General features: G+C 40.5%; 1 protein-coding gene across 2 annotated transcripts in view; it reads left to right on the forward strand.

Moving 5' to 3' along the window:
• The window catches only part of slc5a1 (solute carrier family 5 member 1), a 61,871-nt gene that overhangs the window by 18,054 nt on the left and 22,515 nt on the right, over positions 1-21,302 (forward strand). The window contains exons 13-15 of one of the 2 annotated variants that reach the window (XM_051921066.1): positions 3,081-3,296; positions 4,813-4,912; positions 6,711-7,096. The exons of the other annotated variant lie outside the window; for it this stretch is intronic. Coding sequence (XP_051777026.1) covers positions 3,081-3,296; positions 4,813-4,912; positions 6,711-6,925 — 531 coding nt within the window. The 3' untranslated portion in view covers positions 6,926-7,096. Of the gene's footprint in view, positions 1-3,080; positions 3,297-4,812; positions 4,913-6,710; positions 7,097-21,302 lie in introns of those variants that run through there. 2 annotated transcript variants of the gene reach the window in all.

Genomic DNA, 21,302 nt, shown 5'->3' on the forward strand with positions numbered 1-21,302 from the left:
CCCAGCAGACATACAGGGCTACCAACGTTTAGTGGGTCAGTCAGGATTTGATTCTGTTTGTTGTTATTTGCTTCTTGTTTATATATCCTTCCCTTTTTATTTTGGTAATAAGACACTCATTTTTAATAGCCTTGGTCTCTTTGGCATTTATTCTGGGTTTAAGGACAGTTTGCGAGTATCCACAAGTGGAACAAGTTGAGCGCCTAATGAGGAAGCTTGATATGCAAGATGAAGCAACTCACAGGATGTTAGTTTTCAGTATCCTGTGTCATGAAGTTTAGCCATGAGCTGTTAATAGTATCAGTGCTACACAATAGAATGATAGAGCCTTGCTTCTGCATTAAAACACTGCAGTGATGTCAGTTTTTTGTTTTCCCAGTCATAAAGCTTAAAAATGCCCTTTTATGTTCTGTTAAAACGACACCATTTAAGCACAGGATTCTAAAATTATACTTGCCACTTTTCTCAGCATCACCATTATTCCAAAAAATGGACATGTGTCTGTACGACAACAGACCACATCAGTGAAAACATACATCATCATACATCATGTCTACAGTATAGTGTCATCAGTGTTTAATTCAGAGGAACAACTGGGCACGCTTCAGCTATTCCCGATATCACTAGCTTTTTAAAATGTTATTTTTGCTACTGTTCTTTGATAATCTGACCTTAATCTCAGTTTTATAATATTCAGTACTAGAGGGCGCTGCTTTGCTCGCCTATCCCCGGGTTTGGTTTACAATTTAAACAGTGTGATGGCTGGCCGGCTTCATATTCTGGCCCTCATCCCCAGGCCGCCAGGAGGAGCTCTCCCGACAGCATGGACGGGCCCCAAATTCCAGCAGGGCCTCATGGACTATGTAGTTTTTATGCACAGCCCTGCTGGATACCTTGGGGACCACCGGGAGTCGCTGTAGGGAGGCTCATCAACTCGTATGTGCCCTATAACCTGGAAGTACGTCCTGGTCACGTGAACAGGAGAGATGACGTACTTCCAGGTTGAAGAAAAGGACTTCTACGCTGACCCGGAAGTAATAAGGACTTGTGGACTATTGGGCAGGAACACCTCCGGGTCAGGGAGTATAAAAGGACTCTGGGAAAGCCCAGACACTGAGCTGAGCTGGGAGGTAGGGTGGCGAAGTGTCTAGGAGAGGAGGTTTGTGATTATTGTAGTATTGATTAGTATATGAGTAGTGTGGAGTGGAGGGTGCTTTGTGCACGTAATTATTTCAAAATGAAAGAGTCTTGGACTTTTACCTGGTGTTTGGAGTGGTACCTGAGGGTTCAAGAGGTGGATCAGAACCTCAACTGCTACAACAGATTATTTTCATAGGAATTGTTACATATGCATTATTTTCACTTTTACTTTAAAACTTTTGTAAAAACAATACTGTACTTGTCCTTTATTTGCACCCCCGGGCGTGGTTACATCTCTCTCTCGCAGGACGTATAACGCTGCTCATGTTGTGAAGGGGGGGCGGCTAAACCTATGCTAAGGAGAAGTGGTTGGATCATCTGCTGGCTTGTTGCTGCTTCTGCTGCTGGCAAGCTGCGTTTTCTACTTGTTGTGCTGCGCATCGATCATTTGAAAGCCTGTACAGCAGCTGTCATTTTGCCACTCGCGTTGTTAAAGGGGGGGGGGGGGGGTGGTTTGGCTGAACACACGCTAAGGAGAACCGGTCGGATCATCTTCTGGCTTGCTGCTGCTGCTGGCGAGTTGCATGTTCTGCTTGTCGCTTGTCGTTGTTTTAAGAGCTGGGAGCCCATGATGTCTGTCTGCCAAAAGCATTCCAACAACTGCTAGGTCAGATGTCCGTGAACTTGTTTTAAATGTTTTCTCACTGCCTTGTCTCGCGAGACGTCAAATTGTCTTCCAAGAAGATCACGTCTTGTCTCCCTTCCAAGATTTATATATACAGTATATTATATATTAGTTTATGTGACTTCTAATTTTTATCTGAAGCCCCTTCTACCCTTGTACTCTTTTAACATGGTTAATCAACATTTTAATAAATGAAGTTATATTGTGCAGAGGACAATCTCGCCCCAATGTTGTGATTTTAAAAGACAGATGTCCCATTTCTGAATGTTCTACCAAACAGCAAGGTGAAAACTGAATTGTAGTCAGTCAGCAATGAAGCAGCATACCTGGTCAGCACAGGACATGACACTCCACACTAAATTGTAAACACACTTTGCTGCTGTTTTTCTTTTCTAACACAATTTTGTATTCTAGAACTTACTGTTGCGCATGCATAATGATTTAAGTGTTGCCTTTTCAGTATTTAATTATTAAAGGAATTTTTTGGTGCCCAGAGTCTGCTGTTTGCTTTTGCTGTAGTGTCAAAGCAGATCGCAGTAAAGCCATCTTCTCCTCCAACATTCTGTCTGTTGTGAACGGAATGGCAACGCTGCTCATGAATACGCCACCAAAACAATACCAGCAAAATGACAACACGGCACATCCATCTTTTCACCAAACTAGACCGGTGCTTGCTTATTGTGCTTACAGACAGTTACCACATTCTTAGGAACTGGGACAAAGACACAAATCATTTGCATTATGTGGGACAATTGTTCAGCAGTCTGAGTAAGACCTGTAATGATAACTTCATGAATTTCTCTTTTATGAAGAAATTCAATAAACAGGCTGCAGTTTTCACATCTTTGTGTGATAACAGAAAAAAATGTGATCCTGGCTCCTATGAGGCTTTTACATTTTGAGCAGTGTTGTATTTCATGCTGCCATATCCTAAATAAGCACTTGAAGGGGAAATGCCAGTCTCAAAACAGAATATTCAAAGCCTAGATATTCACTCCAGATATTTTAAGTATTAAATCTGCCTGACTTTTTTTTTTATTTTTATTTAATTCTGAGTCTTGTATTCTCATGTACTGTGCCAGTAATACATTATCGATGCTTTCTCCAGCCTTATGCCCTGATTCACCAACTGCTTGCACATTTCTAGAATTTTTTTTGTTCGTTGATCCAGCAATTGTGTTAACTTTTTCTTATTCTGAGTTTATTTAAGTATTCCTTCATTGACTTTTAACAATTCCATCTTTCTTTTTCACAGGGTGCCTTTTATGGCCTGGTCATTGGCCTGTTGATTGGGCTGTCACGAATGACAGCTGAATTTGCCTTTGGCACAGGCAGCTGTGTGAAGCCCAGCCAGTGCCCTTACATCATTTGTGGTATTCACTACCTCTACTTTGCCCTCATCCTCTTTGGAATCACCTGCATCATTGTGGTCTCTGTCTCTTTGATGACCAAGCCTATTGATGACAAGCATGTGAGTTATCCAAAAGCATTGGCATGCCCTTTTACTATCAAAACATTATCCAGGAAGTTTATTTTAATTATTAACACATTACTGGGGGGCACAGTGGAACAGTGGTCTGGACACTGTCTGTGTTGAGTTTGAATGTTCTCTCCTTTTTTGATCAGGTTTTTCTTGAGATACTACAATTTTCCTCCAGCATACCAAAAACATACAGATTAGCTTAACTGGCAACTCTAAATAAGCCCCCTAATGATGAGTATGCCCTGCAGTGGTTTGGCTTTTCTTGGGTGTGAAGCAATCAGGATAGGCTCTGACCACTGTGACCTTAAATGAGATAAAGCAGGTATGGATACTAAATGAATGATGGATTGCCCTGATGAGTGAACATGAACAGAACTCAAAAGATGGATGGCTTTACATGTTTTATTTTTCATAGCAGCAAATGTCTATGGTTTTTTTTTATTGTGTTACATTGCCCTCTGCTGTTCAAGCTAGGAAGCACCACCTGATCTGGCAAACCTGGAGCTATCTGTCTTATATCTACTGTGCATCTGAGGAATGTGAATACATTATTACCTTAAACTAAAGTCTATTTAAAACAAAAAAATGAAGGATCTGCTGAAAATGTTAGTATATGAGGTACTGATAAAAAGCTGCTCAAAGTAAGTTTTAGAGTCATTTGTTAAGAGTTCTCTTGTGAGTTACAAAATCTGAATTTATAAGTTAGTGGGCAATGATGTTTTATGGGACACATCTTGGAGCCCACTCGTACTGGGTCAGTTTAGAACCACCATTTGCTATAAAACATGCATCTTTATGCATGTCGTAAGTATCCAAAGTGCAAGTGTGCAAAATCGTGCAGACAAGGAGAATAAGGAGACTCAACATGGACAACGTCTGGGGGGGGATTTGAAACCAGAACCACTGCATTGTCATTGTACTCCATTAAGATTCATGCTAAACTTATTTTAATGGTACTTAACTGTCTTGCTGTGAGAAGGTGTGCTAAAAGCTCTCTTATGTCCTCAATTATGTATCTTTCTGTTTGAAATGGTTCCAAATTGTCTGCTTTATTGTAATATGTTACCATTACATTACCTAAAAAAATAAAGAATCATTCTGTGAAGAAAGCCAAATCACTTACTGAGATGAGCGGAACTGCGATTTCTAATGAAATTCACAACAGAGAATTATCTTCTTGTCATTTTGAATGCCAGCACTTCTCTAAGATCAGCTGTCTTATTACAACTTTAGACTGGTAACAAGGTGTTTAATTGTGGTCTGGCTGATTAGGTATTATTTTAAATTCTAGAAATGCTTATAAATGGCCCTACTTATTAGTCCGAACAGACCAAACTAATGTCACCATCAGTGTTTACACACACTAACAAACACGTTTTGAACATCATGCATGCCTCAAGTCACAGGGCTTCCAGCTTTCATTTGCTGATTGGTGTTCTTGAAATCTTGTGCCATTTACAGATGTCTCAACTGTTGTCTGAAATGCATCTTCTTTACCTTTCAGCTGTACCGCCTTTGCTGGAGTTTGCGCAACAGTGTAGAGGAGCGAGTGGACTTGGAGTCTGACAACCTTGAGGTTCGGGAGCAACCAGAAGAGGACCAAGGTATATTGCATGTAGTTAGACAGAGCATAAAAAAGAAACCATTCATCCTTTTTAACAGTGCAGCGGGATAAAAGGCCACCCTGGTTTATTATTTGACTAGCACACAGCTTAGATATTCTTAATCTGTGGCAAATATTATACATGAGTGCAAACAGACAAGAGGATATCCTTCTTAGAAAAGTGTTAGTCCAGAGACTTCAGTAACCAGAACGCCACTGGAGTGTACCACTGGTTCCTAACATGGGAGCCTAATCCTACTTACGATGTCCATTGTTGCACTTGTTGTGACCCTTTAACCCAAAATAAAGCTCAGGAGGCCAAAGTGTAGAATTAAAAGAATTAATCAAAACAAAAATAATGCAGAAAGGTCTAGGTTATTTAGAGACTACGGAACACAATAAACCTACAAGGCCATCTGAGAGTGCCTGAACAATAGCACAAGCTCTGCCTTTCTGAGACGGTAGTCATTCTAGCTGCTGCCTACCGGAGGAGAGCCTCCTTCTCATACCCACATACTTGCTCCAGCCATTTGCCCAAGTTCTGATAGTCTTTCTTCTTCCTGCCACTTGAGCCCTTGCCAACACTATTTACCATGGGTTTGGGGGGGGCGGGATTGGGGGAGAAAATGAAAATGATCTTTTATGGTATTTTATAGTAATCAGGCAGCAAATCAACAGTGACCTTGTGTTTCTGCTAAGATGCAACATCACAAATGGCAACTCCAAAAATTCTTATAGCATGTGAATGCGGCAACTGTCTTGAAGATTTGTTTAGTATCTTCATGGTGTTATTCATAGTTTTGGATCTTACCTTGGATTTGAAGTAGGCTTCATTTGTTCACCTCAGGCACTAAAGAATCTGGTGGTAATCTTAACAGCCAAAAGTGCATGCTGTCAATCAATCCATCTTTATCTTGTCTAACACCATTCACAGTGTACAACTTTGGAAGGTGCTCAATACAGCAAATAAGCCTACATTTCAATATAAATTTTTATGTTCAAGACTAAAATGTCTATAAGTAAGGAACCACATAATAGTAGGGATGCGTAGCCAGAGAGAACAGTATATTAGTGTTAGGATTACACCGGTTGTAACACACAGTGGTATAAGAGCACAATTGTGGTCCGGGAGAGTTATTACTAAAAACACAAGATGGTCAGGAAGTGTTAAGTCTGTCTGTGATAAACTCAAGATGAAAATTTAAATAACTAATTAAAATTGTGGCACACCATTGACTGAGGTGTGTGTGATCCCGAGGAGACCAATGAATGGCTGCTGTTGGGATATGTGTGGTACGTTCACATAAACAGGCCCCACTTATGGGCTGCAGTTAAATATTTGCCAAAAGAGCAGCTACCCCACCCCAAGATAACTTGCTTTTTTGCCCTTACGGTAGTCTGGCCTGAACATTCATGCTTGTACTGTAAGTCGAGTAAGGGCTTACTGCACATGAAGGTGTAGCCTCATTAAAATGGCATAGGAATAATGAGAATAGATGTTAGCTGTGCCTCACGTTTGTGTGCTTATATAGCAGTAGTTGGTGTTTTAGACCATATACTTGATGTGCAATCCCTGTGCCCAGTGAGGCTGGCATATGTACTGGCTCCTAGTGATACCGACCTGAATAAGCAGGTTAGAAAGTGATTGGCAGGGTGTTTTATTCTGGTTCTACTTCTTCATGGTGCTCTGCATTTTGCATTTTTATAACTTTCTACTGGAACTGAAGGCCCCTAGCAGAGCAGAGCAGAGCAGAGTAGAGTCAGGATTTGACTCATCTTGCTTTGTGTCTGCTTTTCAGGTCCTGTGGAGCCCCCTGGCTGCCTCAAAAAATTTTACAATTGGTTTTGTGGATTCAGCCAGGATCCAACACCCACACTCAGCCCAGAAGAAAAGAAGGCAATGGAGAAGAAGCTGACTGATACCAGTGAGGCGCCACTCTGGAGAAACGTAGTCAATGTGAACGGTATCATCTTGCTGGCTGTGGCTGTGTTTTTCTATGGCTTCTATGGCTAAATACTCTATTGTTTGTAGCAAGCTGTGTTCATTCTTGGTTGTCTTGACTGACACTTGACAGATTTTATAAACTATTTAGCTAAAAGATCTTCACAGTCATTCCTTGCAACAAGGAATATATTATTTACGTGACTTGAATGAATTCTTTGAAAATTAAAAAAAAAAACATGATTGAGAATCAGCGTAAAGTAATTTGACAAAGACGTAAATGAACTGGAACATGGAAAGAGGAGAATAAACAATGAGAAAAAGGATTGAAACTTTAGGGCAGAGAGACTGATAGATAGTCATGTTAATACTAGCAGAGGTGTGCAAGCCTGGCCCGTATAATGTAAGATATACAGCACATTATAAAAATCAGAAAATGTCAAAACACTTCTCATGTTGCCTAGATGCAGCTTATCTTCAGTTCCACATTACTGAGGATCATCAGCTGTGATTCAGATCAAACAGCTTCTCCATTTGGTGTGCTTTTGAGTGTCTCCTCATCGAATTCTCTATAAAAGCTCATAAGAAGGCTTTTAAGAGTTCATATTTACCTTTCATTTGTTTTAAAAGAATGGAACCTGCTTTGAGTTGACTTTACTTTGTGGCACACTTTGGCTGTTAACCAAGTAAGATGGCTTCCCTTAAACTATACCTAATTATGGATGGACTGCAGAAACTTTTTCATCTTCATGTGTTACCTCCCTTCTATGTGATGCATTCAACTTTTCCTAAACCTTCCACTAAATCTGTATGCAGGGAGCCAAACATTGTTCATGAACGCCTCTTCCGTGTTATTTGTAATTAAATTTGGTATAATGAAGTGGGCAGTAGAGCGATGTTGTGGTTAACACTGCCACCTCACAAATCCAGGGTTCAAATGCTTCACTCTGTCCCTGCATTCCAAATCTCATATTAAAGATTTGTTCTTGATAACTCAAGCAGTGTGGCTCTCTGGCAGTGGTGCTGGACTAAAAGACACATGATTACTACTTAATTTTGGCTTTTTACTCCAATATTTCCGTGACAACAGAAACAAGCCTTGGTCCGCTTTGCATGAAGACTGATTTGGAATGGTCTGTAGAAAGTAATGCATCGTGGTGTCTTTAAAATGGCTGTTGCTGAAACGGTAATCGGTCCAGCATGTCGAGGTATATCAGGGATGATGCTCGCACTGGTTTTTGCAGAAGGGTTCTCCATGCCATCAGGAAAGATCTGGGAAGCACAAGGGAACAACACCATGGAAGGACCAGCGGATAGTGTAGCAGATTCTTTTCTCCATTCCTTTACCACCAACAGATGTTGAGCACCTTCTGTGGATCAGCAAGTGTAAGGCATCCAGACCACTCGTGGTGGTGAAATTTGATTCCTGAAATCCATTGACCAGCTGCCATTGACATCCAGATTTGGAGTCCCCTCAGTTTTAAGCCAGCTGACCTACAGTTGGCTAGCATCTTCAAAGATGATTCCAACTTCTTCCTGGGGAATTCATTAATTGTGTAGTCTGCCAAAGAATCTTGAACAGCATTCTTGCCATTTAGAGAAAACATTGAAAACAAATCAATAATATGACAGAGGCACATGTGACCACCTTCCATAAAAATATACTGTAAAATTTTATCGGTGGGAACCATAAAGACCCGTCCATTTTAAGTCTGTTATTTTTGTGTGTTGTATTTCAGATAAGATGTAGTAATGTTTTAAACATATTTCAATTGTGAACCAATTATTGCAAAATTTGTATTCAGTTGTGTTCTGATTATTTCTTCCTAATAGGCTGCTGTCACCTTTCAGCATTATTCTTTGATTGATTGCTTGGATTTTTTTTTTAATCCTAAACCTCCTTTTGTCACAAATCTTGTGAAAGATTTGATGGTTAGCCTTTCACCAAGGAGAATGTCTTTTCAGTTTCACTGTATTATTTATGGTTTAACAAAAAGTCAGTAATTATTTCAGTAGGATAAGTTGGGGTCAACGATCAGACCAATATGCATAATTGGGCATAAACTGTAATTGGCATGAGTGGTTTATCATGAGCCAGCAATTCTTACAAAAAAATTATATACTGTATATTTATTTAGTTACTTACTTAAATACAATTTGATTTATCACAACATGTTGTTAAATAGAAAGAAATACAGATAGAACTTTATTTATTTTTGGGGGAAAATTAGATTTTACAGAAGCTTAATAATAAATAAATATTATTAGAGTCTGACATATAATGTTCCACAAACCCATTTTGTGTGGTCTGTTTCTAGGATGTGTTTTCCAGTTACCAGGGGCATGGTTTCATGTGCTTCTTTCGCTCAACAGGATTAGAACAACCTTTTAGCTAAAACAAACCTTTGCTTTGTGCATTGATATTTGCTTCTCCGATTCTGAAATTCAGTCTTTACCTTTTCAGCTGCAGGTTTTATTACAGTTCTGGTTTTGCTCTTTGGTTTCTTTTGTCTCTTGCAAGATAAAGTGAGGGCAATCTAGTCTAACTTTTCTGCAGCCCGCCCCCCAATCCCCCTTTCACTAGGAAGGTGACATCTGTGAAAGGTCACCCAGGAAGGGGTTGCGTTACTTTGGATTGGTGCTGAGAGAGCCAGCTGTAAAGAGGAGACCTCGCCTTCACAGTGCTTCTTTAGGTGGGCTGGCTAAGATGTCTGCACTGTGCACACTGAATCCAGCTGGTCTGAGTGAGGCTGTGGCGCTGCTGCCTGAGCAGATCTTTTGCTGGTGAATTGGGTAGCAGCTCAGGTAAGTAGGGTCATCTCTTTTAATTCTTTTTATTTTCTGTGGTGTTGGTGTTTCAGTGGGTCCTAGTAGAGAATGTCTTCATTCATTTGGTTTGTTTGCCATCTAACTGCTGTTATCTCCCTTGCTGTGTATCAGAATCTGGTTTGAGAAAGTCCTAATTTTGTTTTGCTTAATTTTTAGAATGATTACTGTTTTGTTGAAACAAAGTTAAAATATATATATACTGCATATACATATATCAAGTCAAGTATATATATATATATGTCAATGTCAATTTATTTATATAGCACATTTAAAACAACATAGTAATGCTGTGGCCAAAGTGCTTTACAATAATAGAATAAAAGAAAAACAAAACAAATTAACATAAAACATAAATAGAAATAAAATATATGAGCATAAAATAAAATACATAATAAATAGAAGTAATGTTGTATAAATAAAAAATAGAAGTAATGTTATATAATCACAAAGAGGAAACCATCAGTATTACTGAAGGTCACGGAATGCAAGTGAATAGAAATGAGTTTTTAATCTTGTTTTGAACAGTTCAATTGTAGACGACTCCTTTATATGATGAGGTAAAGAGTTCCACAGGCGAGGCGCAGCAGCTGCAAAGGCCCTGTCCCTCATTGTTTTACACTTGGTACAAGGGACAACAAGAGACAACTGATCAGAGGATCTAAGCACTCTGGATGGCTGGTGTAAAACACACAGTTCAGATAAATAGGCAGGAGCAAGCCCATGTAAAGATTTAAAAACTAGCAGCAAGATTTTAAAATCAATTTGAAAACTGACAGGCAGCCAGTGTAAAGAAGCTAAAATGGGAGAAACAGAGTCCTACTTTCTTGCCCCAACCAGAAAGCGAGTGGCAGCATTTTGGACCAACTGTAATCTGTGTATCAGGGATTTGTTAATCCCAGAATACAGCGAATTGCAGTAATCGAGGCGAGAAAAAATAAAAGCATGAGTAGCTTTCTCAAGATCCCTAGAAGATAAAAAAGGCTTGATCTTACCTAATAGACGAAGTTGGAAAAAGCAACTCTTGACTACAGAATTTACTTGTTTCTCAAAAGAGAGGTTACTATCAAAGGTAACACCAAGATTGTGGACTTGAGGTTTGGAAAAGACAGAGCCGAGAAGTCCAAGACCAATTTGGGCTTTAGCTGATGGACCCACTATAAGCACCTCTGTTTTATTTTGATTTAGATCAAGAAAATTATTAGCCATCCAGGATCTTAGTTCAGACAGACAGTTGTGGAGTTGATTTGTTGCAGAGTTGCAGACAGGAATATAAACCTGAGTATCGTCAGCATAGCAGTGAAATGAAATGTTAAATTTCCTTAAAATTGCTTCAATAGGGTGAATGTATATAGAGAATAAAATAGGACCCAAAATGGATCCCTGAGGAACACCATATTTAAGAGGAGCAGTAGATGAAAAAGAGGAATTAAAAGTCACTGAAAAGTGTCTACCAGTTAAATATGACCTGAACCAGTTAAGAGCAGCCCCTTTAAGCCCAACAAGATGTTCGAGCCGCAACAGCAATATTTCATGGTCAGTGGTGTCAAAGGCAGCGGACAGGTCAAGGAGGAGAAGGACTGCCGCATCACCTGAGTCAGTAATAAGAGAGATGTCGTTGAACACTTTCAGGAGTGCCATTTCAACACTATGATAACGCCTAAAGCCAGATTGGTAGATCTCAAATAAATTATTGGAGTTAAGGTGATCAACCAATTGATTATAAATAATTCTTTCTAGAATTTTAGCCAGAAATGGCAGTTGGGAAATTGGATGAAAATTGGCTAAAACTCCAGGATCTAATTCTTCCTTTTTTAGACGGGGACGGACTGCAGCATGTTTAAAAAATGAGGGCACAACACCCGAACTAATAGAATCATTGATGATGGCTAATAAGGGCGGGCCCAACACATCAAAGGCTTCCACTAAGAGACGTGGTGGTACAATATCCAGAGGACTGGGGGCTGGTTTAAGGGTGTCAATAGTTCTTTTTAGCTGTGAAAGTGAGACTAGATCAAAGGATTCTAAGACAATGTCATGATTAACAGTAAGAAGTTCATAGCCCGTTTGAACAGTGCCACGGCGGATAGTATCGATTTTGCTGATGAAGAATGATAGAAACTGGTCACATGAATGAACAATGCTATTTGATCCCTATCGCAGAGTGGGGGTGAATGGCCGCATTAATTGAATTAAATAAGACCCTAGGATTATTTGAGTGACGGGATACTAAATAAGTTTTGTTTCGTTATCTTAACTTCAGCCTGGAAATTGAAAAGAGAAGTCCTGAAAATGTGTTTAGAGACAATCAGTCCATCTTTTTTCCAACGCCGTTCTGCAGTTCGACAGGCGCGGCGCAGTGATCGTGTAGTTTCATTAAGCCAGGGAGCAGGTCTACCCTTATTACTACGTATCTTGGGCGGAGCAATTGAGTCTAAAATCGTATTACAGGAAGAATTAAATTTTATGACAGAATCATCGATACCATTATTTTGGTCATACACATAAAGACTAGAGAATATGGTTTTAAAATCAGATATAATAGAGGAATTTAAAAAGCGCGAGCAGTGTGTGGGACAGCTATTAGTCGGGACATCAACAGTAATATTCAGATCCATCATTATAGAAAAATGATCAGTAAAAGAAACATCACATAAATCAATATTATTCACTGAAATATCACGAGTAAGAACGAGATCAAGGGTGTGACCGAGATAGTGGGTTGGCGTATTAATATGCTGTATAAAATCAAATGAGTTCAAAAGTGATAAAAAGTCGTTACCAAAGGTTTCGATTGACAACAAACGTTAATGTTGAAATCACCAACAATAAAAACTTTATCATGAAGGAGTGTGATATCAGCCAAGAGATCAGAGAATTCAGAGATGAAAGTCTCATTAATTACAGGAGGTCTATAAACCACGGCAAACAGCAGAGAAGGGGAGCTGCACACTTCGAAAAGTTGAAGTTCAAAGCTGCTAAACGGACCCCTTGTAGGGCTCCGACAGAAGAACATACTTTTAAAAATAGTGGCAATGCCCCCCCACGATGAGTCAGGCGAGAAGAGTTTAAAAATGAATAACCTGGTGGAGTCCTGTCAGTAAAACAAGAAGATTCACCATATAAAATCCAGGTCTCAGTGATGAAGAAGAAATCCAGATTATTTGAGGTAATAAAGTCTTGCAGAATAAAACTGATCTCACGTTCAAGAGAGCAGCCTTGATAGAGGTAGAAGAGCTCGTTGCAGGATGAGCACGGGTGAGTGTGCGAAGATTAGCAGTGTTTACTACTCGATTGCAGACCGAAGAAAAGTGGTGCTGTCTTGAAATGGAGAAATTAAATCCAGTGTCCAGCGCCCATGAACCAGTGATGGAGTCCTGAGCAGGAGAAGATGGGTCATAGACGACTCGCAGGCATCGGGAATCAAAGCTCTGGGACTTGAGTCGGCGTTGTTTAACAGCAATTCCGGCTCTTTTCCCACGACAGCGGCGGGTGCGTTTGCGTCTCCGAGGGACATTCAACTCACTGATACAGGTGAACACCGGCGTCCAGGTGAAGAAGTCAGGAGATGAATAAAACAAAGGTGGAGGTTCACAAAAAAATCCAACCAGGAGATGAAAATTGAGAGGAAAGCAAGCCAGAAAATATGTTTAGTAAAGACTCACAATCATAGGACAGTGGCTGTTGGGATAAACTAAAACATAAAAACAAAGTTAAAACATAGATTAGAGAGACGAGCAGACGGCCAGCCACACCAGTCAGCGCCATCTTCTATGTATGTATATGTCTATATGTATATGTATGCATGTGTATATATGTTTGTGTTTTGTTTTGTCTTGGCAGAGTATTATATTGCTCCACTTTCCCCTTTTGTATTATTAATATGTAGCCTTTGTCAGAACGCCTCAAATCTCATAGACTTACCACTGTTTATAAGCTATTGTAGTCTATAACTTCTCCCCACCTTCCCTTCTACATCTATAACCTCAGGCAATTAGGTGTAGTAAAAGACAAGCAGGAGTAAAGTTACACTTTGAACAATGTATTATTGGTAATATTCATAAAAAATATAATATGCAAAGTACATTTGAATATTGGCAACCATACAACCTTATAAATGGTGATGTGTAGTTTTAGGTGGCACACAGACTTGTTAGTTACTTAAAATGTCTCTAGTTAAGGCATCATTTGTGGTCAGCTCTCTTCAGAACAGGCCGCATGCCTGTCTTAATATGGCTGCCGAGCTGTGCTCTTCATTGTGTTGTCCTTTTCAGTTCATGGTGTAAGATGGTCTTTCAGCAGTTTGGTAAGAGAGTGAGGGAGTGAGCAAATTTATCGGTTTTCTGTGCACCCCCAAGAGCCAATAGGGCGTCATGGTACTTAAAGGCTTCTGATACAAGCCAATTCCAAACAGCCATACTTCAGACCAATGGGGGGATAGAACATCTTCACACCTGCCCCCCAAACCATATGTTAAGGTAAAGCTTGGCAATTAGGCAGCCTGGCTTTCCTGCGGGGGTTGAGAGAGAGACTTTAGTAGAGAAACACTTGCCAAACTTGTTTGAGGCACTTCCCCCAAACCGTGTCGTAGAATTCCTAAAAGGGGGGTTAGTGCTAAACATGAATGCTCCTCACTAATGTAACACTAGCATTACATTGTTTTGCCTAAGTTACAAATAAAGACATACAAAATATTTATCAACTTGTATGCAAAATTTCACATCACAACATGTATATATGTGTGTGTATATATATATATATATATATATACAGTGGTGTGAGAAACTATTTGCCCCCTTCCTGATTTCTTATTCTTTTGCATGTTTGTCACACAAAATGTTTCTGATCATCAAACACATTTAACCATTAGTCAAATATAACACAAGTAAACACAAAATGCAGTTTTTAAATGATGGTGTTTATTATTTAGGGAGAAAAAAAATCCAAACCTACATGGCCCTGTGTGAAAAAGTAATTGCCCCCTTGTTAAAAAATAACCTAACTGTGGTGTATCACACCTGAGTTCAATTTCCGTAGCCACCCCCAGGCCTGATTACTGCCACCCCTGTTTCAATCAAGAAATCACTTAAATAGGAGCTGCCTGACACAGAGAAGTAGACCAAAAGCACCTCAAAAGCTAGACATCGTGCCAAGATCCAAAGAAATTCAGGAACAAATGAGAACAGAAGTAATTGAGATCTATCAGTCTGGTAAAGGTTATAAAGCCATTTCTAAAGCTTTGGGACTCCAGCGAACCACAGTGAGAGCCATTATCCACAAATGGCAAAAACATGGAACAGTGGTGAACCTTCCCAGGAGTGGCCGGCCGACCAAAATTATCCCAAGAGCGCAGAGACGACTCATCCGAGAGGTCACAAAAGACCCCAGGACAACGTCTAAAGAACTGCAGGCCTCACTTGCCTCAATTAAGGTCAGTGTTCACGACTCCACCATAAGAAAGAGACTGGGCAAAAACGGCCTGCATGGCAGATTTCCAAGACGCAAACCACTGTTAAGGAAAAAGAACATTAGGGCTTGTCTCAATTTTGCTAAGAAACATCTCAATGATTGCCAAGACTTTTGGGAAAATACCTTGTGGACTGATGAGTCAAAAGTTGAACTTTTTGGAAGGCAAATGTCCCGTTACATCTGGCGTAAAAGGAACACAGCATTTCAGAAAAAGAACATCATACCAACAGTAAAATATGGTGGTGGTAGTGTGATGGTCTGGGGTTGTTTTGCTGCTTCAGGACCTGGAAGGCTTGCTGTGATAGATGGAACCATGAATTCTACTGTCTACCAAAAAATCCTGAAGGAGAATGTCCGGCCATCTGTTCGTCAACTCAAGCTGAAGCGATCTTGGGTTCTGCAACAGGACAATGACCCAAAACACACCAGCAAATCCACCTCTGAATGGCTGAAGAAAAACAAAATGAAGACTTTGGAGTGGCCTAGTCAAAGTCCTGACCTGAATCCAATTGAGATGCTATGGCATGACCTTAAAAAGGCGGTTCATGCTAGAAAACCCTCAAATAAAGCTGAATTACAACAATTTTGCAAAGATGAGTGGGCCAAAATTCCTCCAGAGCGCTGTAACAGACTCATTGCAAGTTATCGCAAACGCTTGATTGCAGTTATTGCTGCTAAGGGTGGCCCAACCAGTTATTAGGTTCAGGGGGCAATTACTTTTTCACACAGGGCCATGTAGGTTTGGATTTTTTTTTCTCCCTAAATAATAAAAACCACCATTTACAAACTGCATTTTGTGTTTATTTGTGTTATATTTGACTAATGGTTAAATGTGTTTGATGATCAGAAACATTTTATGTGACAAACATGCAAAAGAATAAGAAATCAGGAAGGGGGCAAATAGTTTTTCACACCACTGTATATATATATATATAAGTCGCATCGGGGAGATCATCCGGGCACTCGTCCTCCGCTCGATCACCTGCAGAAACAGGGGGGGCCAGACCTACCTTGCTCACAGTCGAGTTCGCCCCGCTATTGTGCCACCAATCGACGCCTCCAGGCCAGCAACGCAGATGCAGGCCATCAGCATCTACAAGGTAGGCCTGCGGAATTGCCGTATCACAGCCCCAGGGCCAATCCTCCCTGGGCCCTGCACCTACCTTGTTCACCGGACTTTCCACTGTCCGGCTGGCCTCTTATCGGGCCATGCTGACCCTGGCTTCTTCCTTAATGGCAGGCGGGCGGGCGTCCGGCCACCGACTTTGGAGTCCACCTGGCCTTCTTTCTCCCCATACTGGCTCTGGCAGGGTTATGAAGACTCTGGAGTGCCGCGAGTCTCCTGCCGCGGGTGCGTGCTTCAATGGGCTGTCTCAGGGTGCGCGCTTCCTGCGCTACTGCAGATGCCTCACACTGCTGTGCTGGGTCGTTACAGAAATTTCATACAGGTCCTGGCCCAACAGACAGACCGGAATCCTGCTAGCTACGCCACTGTAACAAGGCGCTATATAACACCCGACACAGATTGGACATGGGGGGCACGTATAAAAATAAAAGACTTTTTATTTCTCTTCACCTGTGGGGCACATCTTCCCCGTAATCCCCACAGGCACAACACAGTCCCAAATAACACAAACTGAAAACCACCACACTCCTCTCTTCTACCACCACTCCTCCACAAGCTTTGTCCTCCTCCTCCCGACTCTGGCCGCTGAGTGGTGGTTGCTGGCTCCTTTTATGGCCCACCTGGATGTGCTCCAAGTGCTTGATCACCTGTTTCCGGTTGCACTCCCGGGTGGAGCTGAAGAGTCATCCAATTGGGCTCAGGAGCCCATGCAGCGCCCCCTGGCGGTGACCCCAGATCCCATGTATGTGTGTGTATATATAATATATATATATATATATATATATATATATATATATATATATATATATATATGTATATATGTGTGTGTGTGTGTGTGTGTATATATATATATATATATATATATATATATATATATATATATATATATATATATATATGTGTATGTATGTATATGTATGTATATATGTATGTGTATATATACAGGCAGTCCCCGGGTTACGTATGAGATGGGGACTGTAGGTTTGTACTTAAGTTGAATTTTTATGTAAGTCAGAACAGGTACATTATTTTAATAAATGGTATTGTTGACCAACTGTAACCAAGTGCTCTGCCAATGAATGATGGAGTTTCACCTCTCTCTGACCTTTTTATTATTTCTACTTTATATTCAGTGGTGATGGTTTTTCTCTTCTTTACTGTATCACCAGCACTTGCATCAGATTTGTGTTTCAGAGACATTCTTGAAAGGTGAATACAAAAGGTTAAGATGAGCTCTTCTGCACCATCTACCCAAAGCACCATGATGTTCCAACAATGATGGATGGATTAAAAGCCAGAAGTCTGTATAACCATCAGCATCAAGTGACTCCGTGAGAAAGCCCTAACTACAAAGAGGACTATTTCATTTATGTTAGGTAGAATGCCCAAAGGGGACTGGGCGGTCTCGTGGCCTGGAATGCCTACAGATTTTATTTTTTTCTCCAGCCTTCTGGAGTTTTTTTTTGTTTTTTCTGTCCACCCTGGCCATCGGACCTTACTCCTTTCTATGTTAATTAATGTTGTCTTATTTTAATTTCTTATTTTGTCTTTTATTTTTCTTCTCTTCATTATGTAAAGCACTTTGCGCTACTTTTTGTATGAAAATGTGCTATATAAATAAATGTTGTTGTTGTTGTTGCACAGCACTGTACACGCTATCACAGTAGGAAGGCACCCGTCGTCAACAAGTCTGATGTACTGACAAGAGACAACTTCCTGCTATGTACGTAACAGTACAAGCAGGCTTGCTACAGAAAATGAATGGGGGCGGCGAGGGGTGGTTCACCATTCGCCCACCAGGCAGTCACCTCCACTACAGTATGCTGCCTGCAGCGTCCGCCCAACGAAAACAAACAGGGTGCGGCCAAAGGCAGGTAGTGAATCGCCCACCACCGCCCCCATTCAACAGGCAGCCATCCGAGGCACACTACAATGTTACCCCCTGCCGCCCCGTTCACCCTCAATGGCCTCTGTTCAGCCACAAACGGGTCACTGCTTGCAGCATTACCAGCCACCCACCCAGAACGAATGGGGCAGCCGTGTGTTGTGGGCGGGCAATTAAACGCCCCCCTCCGCTCAAGCTAGCTTGCGTCTAGTCAGGAGCAGTAGCTGTGGTGGCGTAGTGGGCGGGCAGCGAACCACCTCATCAAGCCTCCGACCTGCACACGAGCGATAGCTGTGGCCCCGGTGACTATGGACCATGGGTCACCGCTTGCCGCCGGGAGCCGCCTAAAGGACACTACACTGCATGAGCTGCGAAATCGCCCGCCCCCAGCCTCCGTCCAGCCACTGCTTGCAGCGTCCCCAGGATGAAGATGACGGAGCGGAAGTTACTGAGGCGCATGCGTCGCAGCTGCAGCCCCGTTCGTAGGTCGGATGTCTGTAACCTGGGGACTACCTGTATATGTATATGTATGTGTGTATGTATGTATGTGTATGTATATGAAAATGTAGAAATTTACAAAACAAATTATAACATTGTTATTTCACATATTTTGTTCATGGACAACACTGTTTTGTGGAAAGCAACGTTTTTAGCCACATAGGCCAACGGCAAAAACTTGGGCCCAGTGGGTTTTCACCCTTTTTTCAACAGTCATGTCTTGGCGCCTTCTGGAACAGTCTGTCCATGAATAAAATGCCATTGGTTGAACATGACAGAACATAAGATGAGTGGTGACATTTTCAAAGAAAAGGTATGTATATTAGAATCTGACAATCAGAGGAAGAAGAGAGATGATCAAAGGAAGTGAAATATCAGTAAGCCAAACAGGAAGTAAAGAAGTTCAGAGGGGCACAGGAGAATTGTCAAAAATGCAGAAATCAAGATCAAAATCAAAAAGTTAAACACAAGCAAATCTAATATTATCATATGTAGACAAAGAACAAACGAGCACAGTATCAAAAAAAACTCTGAGTAGAATAAAAGGCAATGGATTAAAAAAATGTGAAAAATTCAATGGGTGAGCAATGAGAGAAGGTCAAGTGGTTTTTTAAACAGTAAAGCATCAGCTTAAATGACCGCCATGTAATTACAGTTGCCAAGCAACTGAAAGTCAGTTGGAGCAAAATACACAATGAGAGATGATAAGACAGTGGATCTGTTTGAGGGTTTGCCATTATGGTATCCAGTGTGAGGGTTTACTTTGTAATCATTACTTTCAAATCCAGTAAAGGAGGATGTGGGTTCAGAAAATGGAGAGATTAATCTATAAGAGAAATTTTCATTTTTTGAAATTCCTAACTTCTACTCTTTCATATCATACCTTTCATTTTCCAATAATGGATGAATAGTCAACATTAAGCTATTTTAAAATTTATATTTGTGTCTGTTCTAAACTCCGATGGCTCATTAAATGTATCACCCCTAGTGAATGTTTATAAGGTAATTATTTTCACATGTAAAAGTACTTTAGTAAAAACGTTCTAACAAATGTAAATTTTTATTTTTTTTCCCCCACTGACACAGTGCCATTTTTAACAGTGTGCAGCACAGTGGAGCAGTTATTAATGGTGCTAAGTCACAGCACAAATCCTGGACATTGTTATTGTCTTTGTGAAATCTTCATGTTCCTCTTTTGTCCATGTAGGTTCTCCTCCATAGATTCCTTCTTTCCTTACATATCCCAAAGATTTTCACGTTAGGTTAAACTGAAGTTTAGGTGTGTACACAAGTGAGCGCTGAGATAAACTGGCACCACGTTCAGGGTTAGTAGTTGTCATCACTGTTGTATTCAAATTGTCACATGCACAGAGTACAGTGGAATTTGTACTTAACATGTCCGATCAACACCCAACACATCCCCACTCTTCCTGTACCATGATAAGCAAGAATATATTAAATACGGGACTTGATTTTCTAGCCAGTTGACCCCTGACTTGTGTCTAATATGGCCAAGACCGACACTGGATTGGCTTAAGGAGGTCTGAGAATGTCACATTCAGACCATAAATCCTGTTCTTCATGTATTTTCTGTTAACTTTTAAAATGTTAACCATATTTCTCTTATCATCAGGGCAATTGCAGTGCTGCTTCTCATGTTAAACAGGAGGATATTTTTGTATGAATTGGCATTACTAAAAAATAATTTAACTCAGAATTTATGGAACACTTGGAGAAATGGAATATATATACTGTAATTGTTGTCGTAGTAATTGAATTACAAGCCTTGCTAAATGACTTTGGGGCAGGTCATGGCTGGGTCTCAGTCTTGCCTGTGGACATTCTCATTTGCCGTGATCTTGCTTGGCAACTGTAATTACTTCAGCATTGTGGTTTTATCTATTCCTCCTAAGAAAGGCCAGTTCAGAATGTGTGCACACCGCAGCAACAAGGAATAAAACGCTGTGCAATGTTTGGGGAGAAAATAAATAGTTTGCACCCATCTCTGTAAATCATTATTAGTGTTTGTACTGCTACTTACACTTCTAGCTGCTCTTTTATGGGTAAATAGTCCTAATGACCAAAGCGCAATATAGTCCAGGAAGTACAGTACAGTGGTTTGGAACTTCAATATCTTAATGCAACATGAAATCTTCATATGTAGGACTGTTTCATTGTCAACATGCAGGTCTTAAAACATTTGTTGGCTCTGTTATGTAAAATGAGAAACAAAGGTGTACATGAGTATGGGATTGTCAGTTTCCTTTTCTGTCTAGTGAATGCTGTCTGTTTCATATTGCAATGTTAGGAAAATTGTTTTTTTAGTCATATTTTTTGTTGTACATGCATGACATGACTTCATTGTAGTAATTTACTTGCTGTAAATTCATCTTGCTGACTCACAATGAGTGACTTTTCATGTACACACAAAGCCAGGATAAGGCAAGTAACTCATTAAGACAGTAGCATGACTTCTTAAAAATCTCAGTTTACACATGCGAGTTCATTTATGAAATTCTTCTTTGGAATAATCGCTGGTACTGGGTACAGGATGTTTCAGACACCAAACCTCAGTGAGGTTCCTGCCAAGCCTTAGGCTTTGTTTTGTATAGCCAATGGTTAATAGTCAATAGACCACAAATTTG

This window comes from Erpetoichthys calabaricus, chromosome 18 (genome assembly GCF_900747795.2).
Source record: "Erpetoichthys calabaricus chromosome 18, fErpCal1.3, whole genome shotgun sequence".
Classification (NCBI taxonomy): Eukaryota; Metazoa; Chordata; class Cladistia; order Polypteriformes; family Polypteridae; genus Erpetoichthys; species Erpetoichthys calabaricus.